This window comes from Polypterus senegalus, chromosome 12 (genome assembly GCF_016835505.1).
Source record: "Polypterus senegalus isolate Bchr_013 chromosome 12, ASM1683550v1, whole genome shotgun sequence".
NCBI lineage: Eukaryota > Metazoa > Chordata > Cladistia > Polypteriformes > Polypteridae > Polypterus > Polypterus senegalus.
In genome coordinates this window covers 130,316,798-130,329,548 of record NC_053165.1, presented here as the reverse complement: position 1 = coordinate 130,329,548, position 12,751 = coordinate 130,316,798, and the positions used below count along the sequence as shown (strand labels likewise).

Here is a 12,751-nt window from a genome sequence, read left to right as displayed (position 1 = left end):
GAAGACGTCTTGGCTGTAGACAGTTTATTATAATTAGAAGCTTGCTTTCTGTTTTTCTAGGTTAATGAGAGCACCATTGCTCTTTGCAGTTCATAATTAGAACTGCCTTCATGACAGTTAGGATTAGTTTAGAAATGTGATACTCAGTGTGCTGTCTAATTGTACCCACCCAGCTTTAAGCAAAAATTCACTCATTGTTGTCTCTAGACGTATATTACATGAGACTAATCAAAGGCAGCCTGACCTGCCAACTCCAGCGGCAAGCTTTAACACTAGAATTACCAGAGCCTACGAAAAAACTTTTATTACTAAAATATGAAAATGTTTCTATTTTAATAATGTGTTTACACAGATTACTGTAGAAACGGAACACATATGAAATGCGTGTGTTCCAAATAACGATCTTTTATTTCCACTCTAAAACTCCACTTCACTCCCAGGTAATCAATCAAGGCATGAGCTGGGAGAAGTTCATGCACGTTCTAAGTCAGTGGGGGAATGGAATAGCTGGCTGCTTGCAGATTGTCTTTATCAGCACATTTAGATGACAAAAGACGCTGGCGGAGAGGTGTGAACAGATTTAAGAAGCGATTTAAGGTGGTATGGATCTACGAGTTTTTTTGTAGGCTCTGGTAATTCTAGTGTTTAGCCTATCCAGGCCCCAGAGCTAGGGAACAGGCTTTTAAAGTTCAAAATATACAGAAGTGATCCAAAATATGTATAGACAAAGAGGGGATAACCGTAAACCCCTGGTTTGTAAAGAGCAAGGCAACAAAGAATCTTTATTAAAGGAGGATTTTTTTAAACAAAATAGAAACATAACAAACTACTCAAAACAATCAAAGAGAAAACAAGAAAGATTTACCTGAAGGACAATAAATGGCAGCCAAGCCCAAATACAAATCCAGCAATCAAAAAATCGAGAAAAGTAAGATTCCAAAATCAAGCAAAGGAACAGACAGGCAGTACTGATAAAACAAAATTCTCAAAATTCCTGCAAATAGCATATAATGAACTGCTAAGGAAGTCGCTTTCCAAGCCTGCCTTTAAAGGCTGTGGGTGGTTCACTAGTAGTGAGGTAAGGATGGTAATGCCGCTTGGGGAGTCACCAACAAAATACTAAGAATATGGTAGAACTTATAGATACAACAAATACAGTCAAATTAATAGAAAATGCAAAATAGACAAATGATACGTTGACAGAACAATATTAATAGAACCAATGAACAATACTGAAAAATGAACAAAAAAGAAAAAGAAATTTAGACATAAGCCACGGAAGGAACCCTAGCTAATACATAAGAAATCGGACGGGGCCGTCTCCTCCATATGTAAATAAAGGCAGAGGGCAGTCCTCAGCAGTGATGTCACTCTGGCCCTGCCTCTTGGGGATCCCCCCACAAAACAAAAAGAATATATTTAAACAACTTAAGGACACAATATCTATATAATAAATGGATGTAACCATTTTATCACAAATTACGTAAAAACTAAAACACATCAAAACAATAATTAAAAAACAACAAAAATAACAAATAAACAAAATAAAAATTAGTCAGGAAACAAACCCTGGCTGTGAATATGTCGAACAGTCTCTGGTTCAGTACTTGTGAATGACTTTGTGATGGTATTCAATTAACAGAAGTTCTAGATAAAAAAAGATGGCCAAATTAAATGGCTTACTGGTTTACAATTCATTGTTCTCATTTTTTATTTCTTTAGCAAAGCTTTCATGTGGTACAACTTTTTGTAACACTTTTTTGTGATCTGAGTGAACAATCATATTTTTAATGTACTATATCTCGGTATTATACTGTTTCTTGTTATTTAGTGATCAAATGTGCTGATGAACTTTGCTAATGTGACACAGCCTATTAGAGTCTAACGTACCAGTCTACTGCAACTGGGACATTGCCCACTTTCCACATATGCACTCAACTCAATTATTAAAGGCTACTTCTTTAATAGTTTTCTTAAATGTAATATTCATTTCATGCATTCTCCTTTGTTGTAATGCTTTTAAGGGGCATTCTCCAATGAATGGGACAGTGCATTAGATGATCATTGACCTACATATAAAGCAGGCCAATTCAGTCCCCAGGAAATTCAATCTTGAGATAACTAGCCCTGATCTCACTGGGGTAGGATGATGCAGAGTACCGTTTTCTTTGGTACACAGTGTAAATTAGACACCTTTATACCTTATTTTATATTTTTAATTTAACATAAAAGCAAAAACCTGCATCAAAACAGGTGACATGGCACACTGTTTCAAAAAAACATATATGGAGTGTGGGGAATCTTTTTCTGTGCATGAAGAACTGTTTTAGCTCAACCTTCTTGAGTGTGAGTTTAATTCAGCTGGCACTTTAGAGGATGGTTCTTGCCAGGTTTTGTTGCTGTGTCATCTGCTTATATAAATACATCAATCCATATGTAATTTTTATGAAAAGTGAATAATGTCACACATGCATTATATGTATTACAATGTAAATTTCACTGGTTCCATAAAGCACCAACATAACATAAGCACAGAGACACCTCAATCTAGAAAAAGTGTTTAATTAAAACAATCCATAGTTAAATATGTTAAAACGGAAAAGAAACATACGTATCAACCATTTGTGAGCTTTAATCACAGTTATCTTGTCTCTTCTTTAGAGAGTGTCATGGCTTGCCTAACCTCTCGGTCTATTTTTCAGTCCTTGTGTTCGTCCAGTCCAAACTATTATCACCCATTATGCCAATGACTCTCATTTGCTGTAAATGCACAACATGTTCAATAAACAGGTTTATACAGATATTTCATCTGGTTTTTTAAATGAATAAATTGCTCTGAATTACCCTTGGATTTCACAATTGCCGTCGATTACACATACCCTCTACAGTATGGAATCCCGGGGCGCTCCAGCCACCCCAAACCTGACACAGACAGGCGGAAACACAAAAGTTGCACAGCACATGTTTATTTTTCACTGTGGGAAATGCTTCACCCCCACCCTGACCCCCCCAACCCCCCGTTTCCCACTTGTAAAGCAAAATATCAGTAGCAAAGCACAGTCCTTTCGCCTCCAGTCCTCCTGACAGGCGTCATCCTTCTTCCTCCCGACTCTGGCCATTGAGTAGTGGCGACTGGCCCCGTTTATTGGACACCCAGAAGGACTCAAAGTGCCCAACAACCTTCTTCTTCTTGGTGTGGCGGAAGTGCTGCCAAACAGTGCCCAGTAAATATCCAGTGACCCCCCGTGGTGGCCACAGGCCCCAGCAGGGTTGAGCTTCCATGCTCAATACCCTTGACCCTGCTGCAATCCAAGGGGAGAAAGTATCTAGAGCAAGCACCCAGTCCTTCTGTACCGAAGGCGTCCCAGCCGGGTAAGGACCCTGGCAGTCTGCCACAACAGAAACCAGATTAAAGCAGAATGCAGAATTTTTCCCTTGCCTTACCAATCTCGTCAATACCTTACAGATAAAAATAATTTGTAACAAGATCAAGTTAAAATAATTAAGTTTGTATATATCCATCTGTTTTTGTGAATTTTGTCAATCCATGTTTAGGACTGTGTGCAGCTGAAGCCACACTTGTAGTGGGGAGTGAATAGAAAGAGGCCCCCCTGGAGGTGATTCCAGTCCATTAGAGGATACCCTCCCACAGACTCACAGTCACTCGTACCAGACTAATTTAGAGTCAGCCTTACATGTACATCTGCACAATGGGGGATAAAAACTGGAGCAGTATGCAGTCAAATGGGTGAATGTGCAAACTCTGCACAAATACCATGCCAGTATTCACACAAAGTTTTTGGAAGATGAGAGGTAGTGGTGCTAATTCCTGCTCCATTATGCCACCAACATACAGCAATATGAAACAAATCCAAATAAACACTACTTTAGCCAATACATATACACATAAAAATACACACATATCCACAATCATTAGATAAATAAGACTTACCTTTCTATGCTTTCCAAAGTGAAGCTGAAGGCAATGCAGTGTGGGATCCTTTACAAAAAGGCTTCAGGTAGAAGTGCTTCCTAAAAATTCCCAAATACTACACCCGACTTCCCTGGTTAATAGGTTTAAATGGCTGAGCACCATAAAGTACTTCTGAGCTGCCTGCCTGTCTTTAACTGTATAGATTTGACATCGCAATTAGTATGCTAAAGATGGGAATAAACTGACTCGGTGGTTATGTCTTGCCCCAGCAATTATGAACGCAGATGACTTCATAAATGTCAATGATCAAATGAAAGTTGATGGAACATGTGCATTAACTCTGTCTCTTCTGTGACAGGTCTTGGATCAACATAACTCATTTTGGATGTTTTTAAAAATAAACTTCACTCCTTTAACAATATAAATACATTTGCAAACTATAGGGACCTCAGTGTCCATACTGGCTATAAATTTATTCTTATTGCATATACACCATTTAGAATGCCCACAGGACTGACTGTCCATAGGCAAGATATATGCCCCTAGGCCTTTACTTCTCATACGTTATTTACGATATCCTTGAAATCCTGTACTATGCACATTCTAGATGTGATACCTCAGGGCCAAGTATGTGACAGAGACCACTTTAAAAAGTGTCCTGGTGATTTAATTTCACCATGTGATTATAATGAGCATGGTTTTTGTACGTATATAGCGCGTAATTAGTGGTAGACCATAGAGTTGGTGGTCCAGTCCCTGCCTTTCACTTGCTGTTATTGGTGAGTGAAACAAGCAAGTTTTGATTTACGTGCAGTTTTGCAAATTAAAAATGTGAAACTTACTGAAAAGAGTGTTTTGGGGTATTATATTTTTTGGTGCAAAATAAGACATAGTGCTCCCTAAAGCATGTGTTTATCTGTGTTCTTTTCTGTAGCTGCATAATGCATGTAATCCGTGCAAAACACTGATAAAATCAATTCCATTTATGCCTGTCATTCACATCACCATTTAGGAGTGCAGTATGTTTTTTTAAAATGTTACTTGCTGCATATTTTCCACATGATAACACAATGCAATGCACCCTCATGCATATTACTGTACTTTTTCCATAGGAAAACTCACTACATGGGAATTTGCCACTGCCAAACACATCCTCCCTCACATAGTAACTGTCTTGTCCTAGCTGAGGATATGCACACTTTTGGTGTTTTTTCTTTTTTTTTTTTTTGCTTGATACAGATATTTATTTAAATACTGAATGACAAGCAGAAGCATGTGATTAGAAAGTAATTGCTTTTTTCTTTTGTCAAAGACAGGTGTTTAGATGGAAGTGAATTTGCAATTTATTTTGCAAGTTTATTTTTGATGCGAAAAACACTGTGTTTTGCTGTGAATTTGTATTTGGGAAAATTGTTTTCCTTATCACAAAAACAAAAAAAATAATTACAAATTATAATACATTCTTGGCTGGAGTCCCATGGCATTGAATGGTGTCAGATGGGTTGAGCTTTTGCTCCAACTCCCTAATCCAAATACAGCATTTCCTTTTTGCTTTTTTGCTCCAACTTTGATTTTTCCAAAAATTATCTGAAAGAAGTCTCTTATTTACCTTCATAAAGGTGTGTTTGTTGGACCAGAGATTCCATAGCACTGTCTTTACAAACACAAGAAGCCATACAATTCAAGTACATATCCTGCTGAATGCAGTGATTTTTATTAGAATACTATGAGAGGCCTACTTCTTGAGCATAGCATTACTTTAAAAATGAACATAAAGACTAACTTTGGAGATGCAGTATTCAAGGTGAATTTTCTGCCATTAAGGAAGGAATTGTCTCACTATGAAGCTGATTATCAAGGTGCTCCATGGCAAAGTTGTATCACTGATGACTAAGCCTGATGGATCAAGAGGACCAAACTCAATTACGGAATAGTGGGTGTGAAGAAAGACCTTGAAAAAGACAATCCATTTCTTTTCCACTCTCAGGTTTGGTCTAATTGGTTTCGGAACCTCCCTGATTTCAACCCTGAAATAATGGAAGTGCACTGCAGTATGTATATACAGGGCAGATGGATGCCAATGGACCTTGCCCTCTTAATAAATCTTTTTTTGAGGTTTTCTGATTGTTGGCTGATTTTGAAAGATGCCCATCACAATCTCAACATCACCAATGAAGGCTTCTCAATTTTTTTTTCCAGGACTTCCATTCTTTTGCTCCTGTTATAAAATATGCCAGAAAAACAGGACTCCATCATTTTCTCTTCTACCCCACTAACCTGAAGCTTAGCCTTGGATCTTCTCACTTACCATCTGAATCCCCTCTGGAGGCAGTGGGAACTTTTATCTTATTTAGCACTTTCTATTGTTTATTAATTTAATATTATTGTAAATCTACTGCACACTAAAGTGTGCAGAACGTGATGGGGTCTGAATGCTTTTTGAATCCACTGTATGTACTTGGAATTAACTAATTTAACTAAATTAGATCTGGGGTTTAGCTCTTCACTGTGCAACTGGGTACTGGACTCCCTTACCAGCAGATCTCAGCAAGTGCGTATTGGTGGAAAAACCTCCTCCATCATCACCATCAACACTGGCACCACGCAGGGCAGTGTGCTGAGCCTCCTGCTTTACTCTCTCTACACCCATAACTGCATAGCTAAGTACAGCTCTAACACCATCCTCAAGTTTGCTGACAGTACAGTACCACTGTAATAGGTCTGACCAGCGAGGACGATGAGATGGCCTACAGGGAGGAGGTCAGACTCCTGGCAGAATGGTGTCAGGACAACAATCTCACCCTCAACGTTAGCTAAACTAAGGCGATGATTGTGGATTTCCGCAAACAGGCAACAGAGCACAGCCCCATCTACATCGGAGGTTAGGCTGTGGAGCAGGTCAGCAGTTTTAGGTTCCTCGGAGTCACCCTCACTGATGACCTTAAATGGGCAAGTCACACTACGGCAGTAGTCAAGAAAGCCCAACAACACCTCTACTTCCTCAGGAGACTGAGTAAAGCCCGGACGTCCCCAACAACCCTGTGCAGATTCTACAGGTGTACTGTGGAATCCATCCTGACAGGGTGCATCACATCCTGGTACAGCAACTGCTCAGTTCAGGACTGCAGGGCTCTGTAGTGTGTGGTGAATACAGCACAGCAGATCATGGGCACAAAGCTCCCTGCGATCCACGACATCCACACTACACGCTGTCTCAAGAAAGTGAACCATACCAGCGGGACCCCAGCCACCCTGCACTGTAACTTTTCACCCTCCTCCCATCTGGGAAGTGACTAAAGTCCATTCAGACGTGCAACTCCAGGTTCAGGAACAGTTTCTACACAACTGCAATCAGACTCATGAACGATCAGTAACCTTGTGTCACCTCCACTGCTACCTGCACATATACTTCTGCCACTATCTCTATTTATTCCTAGGATTCTGGTTTTATTTATTTACTTATTTATATTCATTTATTTATTGTGTGTTTTTTGTCTATGTTCACTGTCTGCGGGTATTTCATTGTACGTGGTAATTGTACTTGTACACATGACAATATAGAATTGAATAAATTGTTACAACTGTTAACATTAAATATTAATAACAGTTTAAGTAAAAGATGGCACAAGAAGAACAAATTAAATAAAGAAAGCTACTACAAAATAAATAATTATTAATTCCAAACAAACAGCATAGGAGTTTGTGGGAAATAAAATGGAGACAAATAACAAAAAATAAAGAAATTAAGAACAAACTGTTAAAACCTAAATTCAGACTCCGACTCCTTATCCTTTAAACAGAAAGAAAGGTTTAAATCAGAAAGACTTTACACAATAATATTGTTAGAATAAGAAAGTAACCAAAGTTAAACAAGAATCAGTGGAGCAACCAAGACATTTATCACAAAACTTTTAGAAAAAGCAAAATGAGCAATGCAAAGTATACTTTTTCAGAATGACCTAGCACAAGAAGACATACTTTGGAAGAGAGCACCGAAGCACAGCAGTAAAAGCAAACAGCAAGGAGAACATGACAGACAGGTGTCTTTTATAGGCCTTACAGGTTACTGCAGCCTTATTGACTACAACATCTGAGTATTACCATGAACCCTTAAATCAGAACCCAACTGGCAATAGCTGACAAAGCAAGGGATTGTGGGAAAACAGGAAAACCAAACAAAATAAAGAGAAGCGATACACAACAGCAATCCTGACAACTTCTTCCTAGTTTCATCAGACTCTTTTTACCTTTGTTGGGTGGTTCATTATCAGGACTGGGCACATATTTTTAAGACTTTTTCATTATTTTGTTATTTTTAGTTTTAATCCATTTAGGAACTACACATAGACAGGATCAGATGGTTAGATTTCAGCAAGCTGTCATGGACTGTTACACTATATTTTCTAAAAGGTTAATTAAAAATAGCCAGTGAAACACATATAAATGTGTATTTAATCTATTAAAATATAAGTAAACATACTTTTAAAACTAAAAAGCACGTGGATTTGTAGGGCTACTACATCATCACTGCCCTGCCAACTTAAAATGTCAAATGGGTCACAGAGGAACATGGGCCAAAAGAAAAGAGAGTGTGGTGTAAAAAAAAAAACACAGATCAAGAGACTGAAAAAAGCTGCACTTGGATGCATCAGAATGTGTAAAAGTAACAGACCTGTTCACCCAAACACCTTTACCCACTTATATGGCAGTCAGTATAACTAATTACATTGACAATGGCAGCCCAAAGTCTGAACACCAGCCTTGCCTAATAAAAGACAAAGTCCAATAGACTTTTCTCAAAAAAATCTCACAAATCCTATTAAGAATAAAATAACATAAGAAGTTTGACAAATCAGTTTATTTCATCAAGCTAATTTTTTTTAAAACATTAGAACAATCTAGAAGAGAACAGGCCGCTCAGCCCAACAAAGCTCACCATTTAATTATCCATTTATTATTTATGTATTAATTATCCATTATCCATCCATGGTGTATGCACCCAAAAAGAAGTCTGTCTGCATTCTCAGTACCACGCACCATAACGCGGAGTACAGGAAAAATTGAAAAAAAACAAAAAAAACAATGACAACTAATGTTCAAATGGCATAGCATTTTCAAATAGTGACGTTTTCATGTATGAATGTGTGTGTGTAGGTGCGCAAGAAGGGCAGAGGCAGATTTGATCTCATTCAAGTGGTTACTAGAATATGAACACTTTCTCAAAGGTATAACAAAACAATTGTGCTTTTATTCAAGAATAAAACTGAATAACAAAAAATTCTAGTGCCAACAAGGTACAGAGAAGAAATGATTCACCAGCGTTTGTGTGTCTGGTTATATCCCTTCAGCAATATCGTTTACAGGTAGCAAAAATTTGCACCGGGTGTTACAGACTCAAATCAAAGGCTGCTACTTTTTGGGTGAATACACCATCAACATGGCACTGCCAGATCTAAACATTAGTGCGGCAAATTGCTCACATGCTAAACTAACTATAGCTACAGGTGGAAGTCCCATTTTACTTATGGTGCCAAGCATAGTTGTGTTGTGGTGCAGCAGTCTATTAACCAGTGAAAGCGCTGTGAAGTTGTCTGTTGTTACGGTTCTGCCTTTGTCCAGCTGCAGCAAACCTGTCTTTTTTCACATTTTCTGCACAGCTGTCTTTTTCCTGTCAAAGCGCAAATGCCATATGGTAATCTGATAGCGAGCACAGGACATTTTATCTTTGATTGCCAGTACAACAAATAGTTCTAAGCAGGCATCAACCACAGCACCAACTGTGGTCATCTCTGCTCTTGTGAAAAGAATGGAGATAAACGCCATCAACTCAGAGAGGGAAAGGCAAGTTTGTTGTACCACGTAAATCTCACTGACAGAATAAAACTAAATAATAAAAAAAAAACACTAACTTTTACAAGTAGCCAAAATTTACACCGGGTGTTACAGACTCAATCAAATGTGTGTTTTTATTGTATTATAGTAATAATAATATCAGCTCACTACTCAAAACACAGAGCACCCAGACTCAAACCTGCAAGCTTTTGGTTATAAGGCAGCAGTTCTTACCTCTGTACCATCCAAGAATACGTATCAGCTTTCTGTCAATTGTCAACTTGAGCTTGGGTTTTTAACTCATTGACAGCAACATATAAATTGAATGTTTTTTTTTTCTTTGGTTATATTCCTGAACAAAAGTCCACCAGTTTATTTGATATTTGGACTAAAGTCTTCACATATTATACACTTCACATCATTATTAGTATAACATGGAAAAAGTTTCTGTATTAGGTATGTGTTCAGCATTTCTTGCCTCACTTTTCCTGTCATCCTACATTTACACAGATCGTTGTAGACACGGAACACACATGAAATGTATGTATTACAAATAACGATATATTATTTACCCTATACAACTCCAGGCACCTCATACCCAGATAAACAGACTTGAGCTCTGAGAAGTTTGCAGCTGACTTCAGCTCTGTCGGCGGTAGGATGGGATACCAGACTACTTGCTGCTTGTGCTGATCGACAGATTTGCAACACAAAAGACACTGATGGAGATGAGTGAAGGAATATAAGGTGGCCTAGGATTATGAGTTTTTTCCATAGGCTTCAGGGATTCTAGTGTTAAAATGCAGTTCCCTGATTTTGGACCTAGTCAGGCTGAAGCCTACTGTTAGTGGTTATGGGGCAAGCTGGTCAGGACTGAGCCTCTTTTGGGCTGGCCAGTGAAAGGTCTTAGCCTGCTTTATGGATATTTTAGCAGACCCCAACAGTCTTTCACCCTGTTCCTGACTACAGTTCACAACAAAATGAAAGTTGAATCTAAGAGTTGTAAGCCTAAAATAAAACCTAACTAGAAATCGACAAGCCATAAGGAGACCAACCTGTATACACTACAAACCCTGACGTCACTCAGTTCATGACCTCTGATGTTGCCCTTGCAACTGCATGTCAACTGTTGAACAAAATTGCACAAAACAATGACTCCTGTGCCAAAACAAAATGACATTGTGGAAGTATGTGAATAAATAATAATACTTCCAAACAGCCATACTGTATAAAAATAAACCATCGTCAGAATGGGCTTAAGTGACCCCAAAAATGTAAAAAAGAAAAGTAATTGTCAAAAACTCCTGGTGAAATAGCAACTTAAAGTAATCAATCATGACAGATACTACATACATCAGATGTTGCCTGGGAGGCAAAAATAAGTAAAAACAACAATCTGTTTTTTATGCAACAGATCTACTGGCTCAGTAAGTAGGTATGCCAGGTATCTAATAATCTTAATATATAGTAGGTGCCAGCTTACTACTGCTTGGTGTGCATTAATCACAAATCATCTTGCGCTATGCCTCAACATATGTATTCATGTAGAGCTCTGTAGGAGCTGATTCATTTTATATGCATTTACACCGAGGAGAATTTCAGCATGGAAAAATTTATTTAAATGAAATCAACTTGGCTGCTGCTGAAAATGAGCATAGCTCACAATAGTCAGTCAGTCAGTAGCCAGCAGTAATAACACCACAACAATAAATTATGGAAAAAGTGGTAGCTTTTCCCACTACTTAATCCCATATCCCCTGCCGATGGTAATTCCTTAAAATTAGCTGATGCTGCTAACTGTAGGAGTCTAGAATCAGCACTCTTCATGCATACTAGTGGCTTGACTAGCATACATGTATTAACTAACGTGGCATATTGCCATCATGCCCATAGAGGCAAGTATAGCTCTACTCTAGTTTTTGGTAATGTTTTGTTGTAATGTTTATTATGGTTGAAACTAGGTCTATAAATTTGTGAATTTACTTTACAGCCCATACAGAATCTGCTATTATAATTGTAAGAGCCTGTTTTATTTATTATCTTTGTGGACTGTTTATTTGTGTCTGATGCCTGTGGCACACAGAACGATCTGATCTACTTATGCACAGCATTTGGAGCTTCTATCTTAAATTGCAGTATCCCAATCTGCCCCGTGAGACAGCAGCCCAACCACTGTGCTACTGTGCTGCCCTGCTGAATGTCACAGAATCCATATAAACATGAGGTGATTGCATTTTTCTTATTTATTTTATGAAAATACTAAAAATATATGTACACTCTTGCTCATGTACAGTGTTATATGAATCCATCAGTCTGTATTGTGCAAATTTCATACTAAGTACAACACAATAATTCACTTCTGTATCCAATGCATCAATGTATAACATAATGGATAAAGCAAAAGAGTTGTAAGTGACCCTTGCCATCTGATGACAGAATTTATGTCTTATGATGCTTTTAGCACTTATAATAATCAATAATTCATGTGAACATACCATAAATATTTGGATTATTAGAGGAACAGCAGTTTGGTAATATTTTGAAATATAGCTAACCAAATAATTAGCCCCTTAATTTTGTATGAATTTGAACAATAAATGGCTTTGTTAGGTTATGCTGAAAGAAGCTGCAAATGTTCATGTAATAACAATTGTGTTTCCTTCTCAGTTTGAAATTAGACAACTCCGAGCCCATCTAGCACAGCAAGATCTGGATCTTACTGCTGAGAGGGAAGCAGCTATGCAGATCCAGCATGTCTGGAATAAACAGAGCAGCAAATTTGAAGTGGTGGACGGACTGGCAACAGGAGAGTCTGACGATGAAGGAACTAATGATGCAAGAGAAACTCGACAACCACAAGGTAAGGCGTGTGTACAGCTTTCCTCCCAAGTGTACCCTGCACGCTGTTCATTTTGTGTTTTTAAGCAACAGCATTGAAGTGAGAGTGATGCTGTCTAAATCAGTCTAACTAGTTAGTGTAATCAT

The 12,751-nt window shown here is 38.1% G+C and overlaps 1 protein-coding gene across 3 annotated transcripts in view; it reads left to right on the top strand.

The window, feature by feature from the left end:
- tmem266 (transmembrane protein 266) overlaps positions 1–12,751 on the top strand; it is a 505,213-nt gene that overhangs the window by 448,809 nt on the left and 43,653 nt on the right. For all 3 annotated transcript variants that reach the window (XM_039773428.1, XM_039773427.1, XM_039773429.1), the window contains exon 9: positions 12,434–12,626. In XM_039773428.1, coding sequence (XP_039629362.1) covers positions 12,434–12,626 — 193 coding nt within the window. The remainder of the gene's footprint in view (positions 1–12,433; positions 12,627–12,751) is intronic.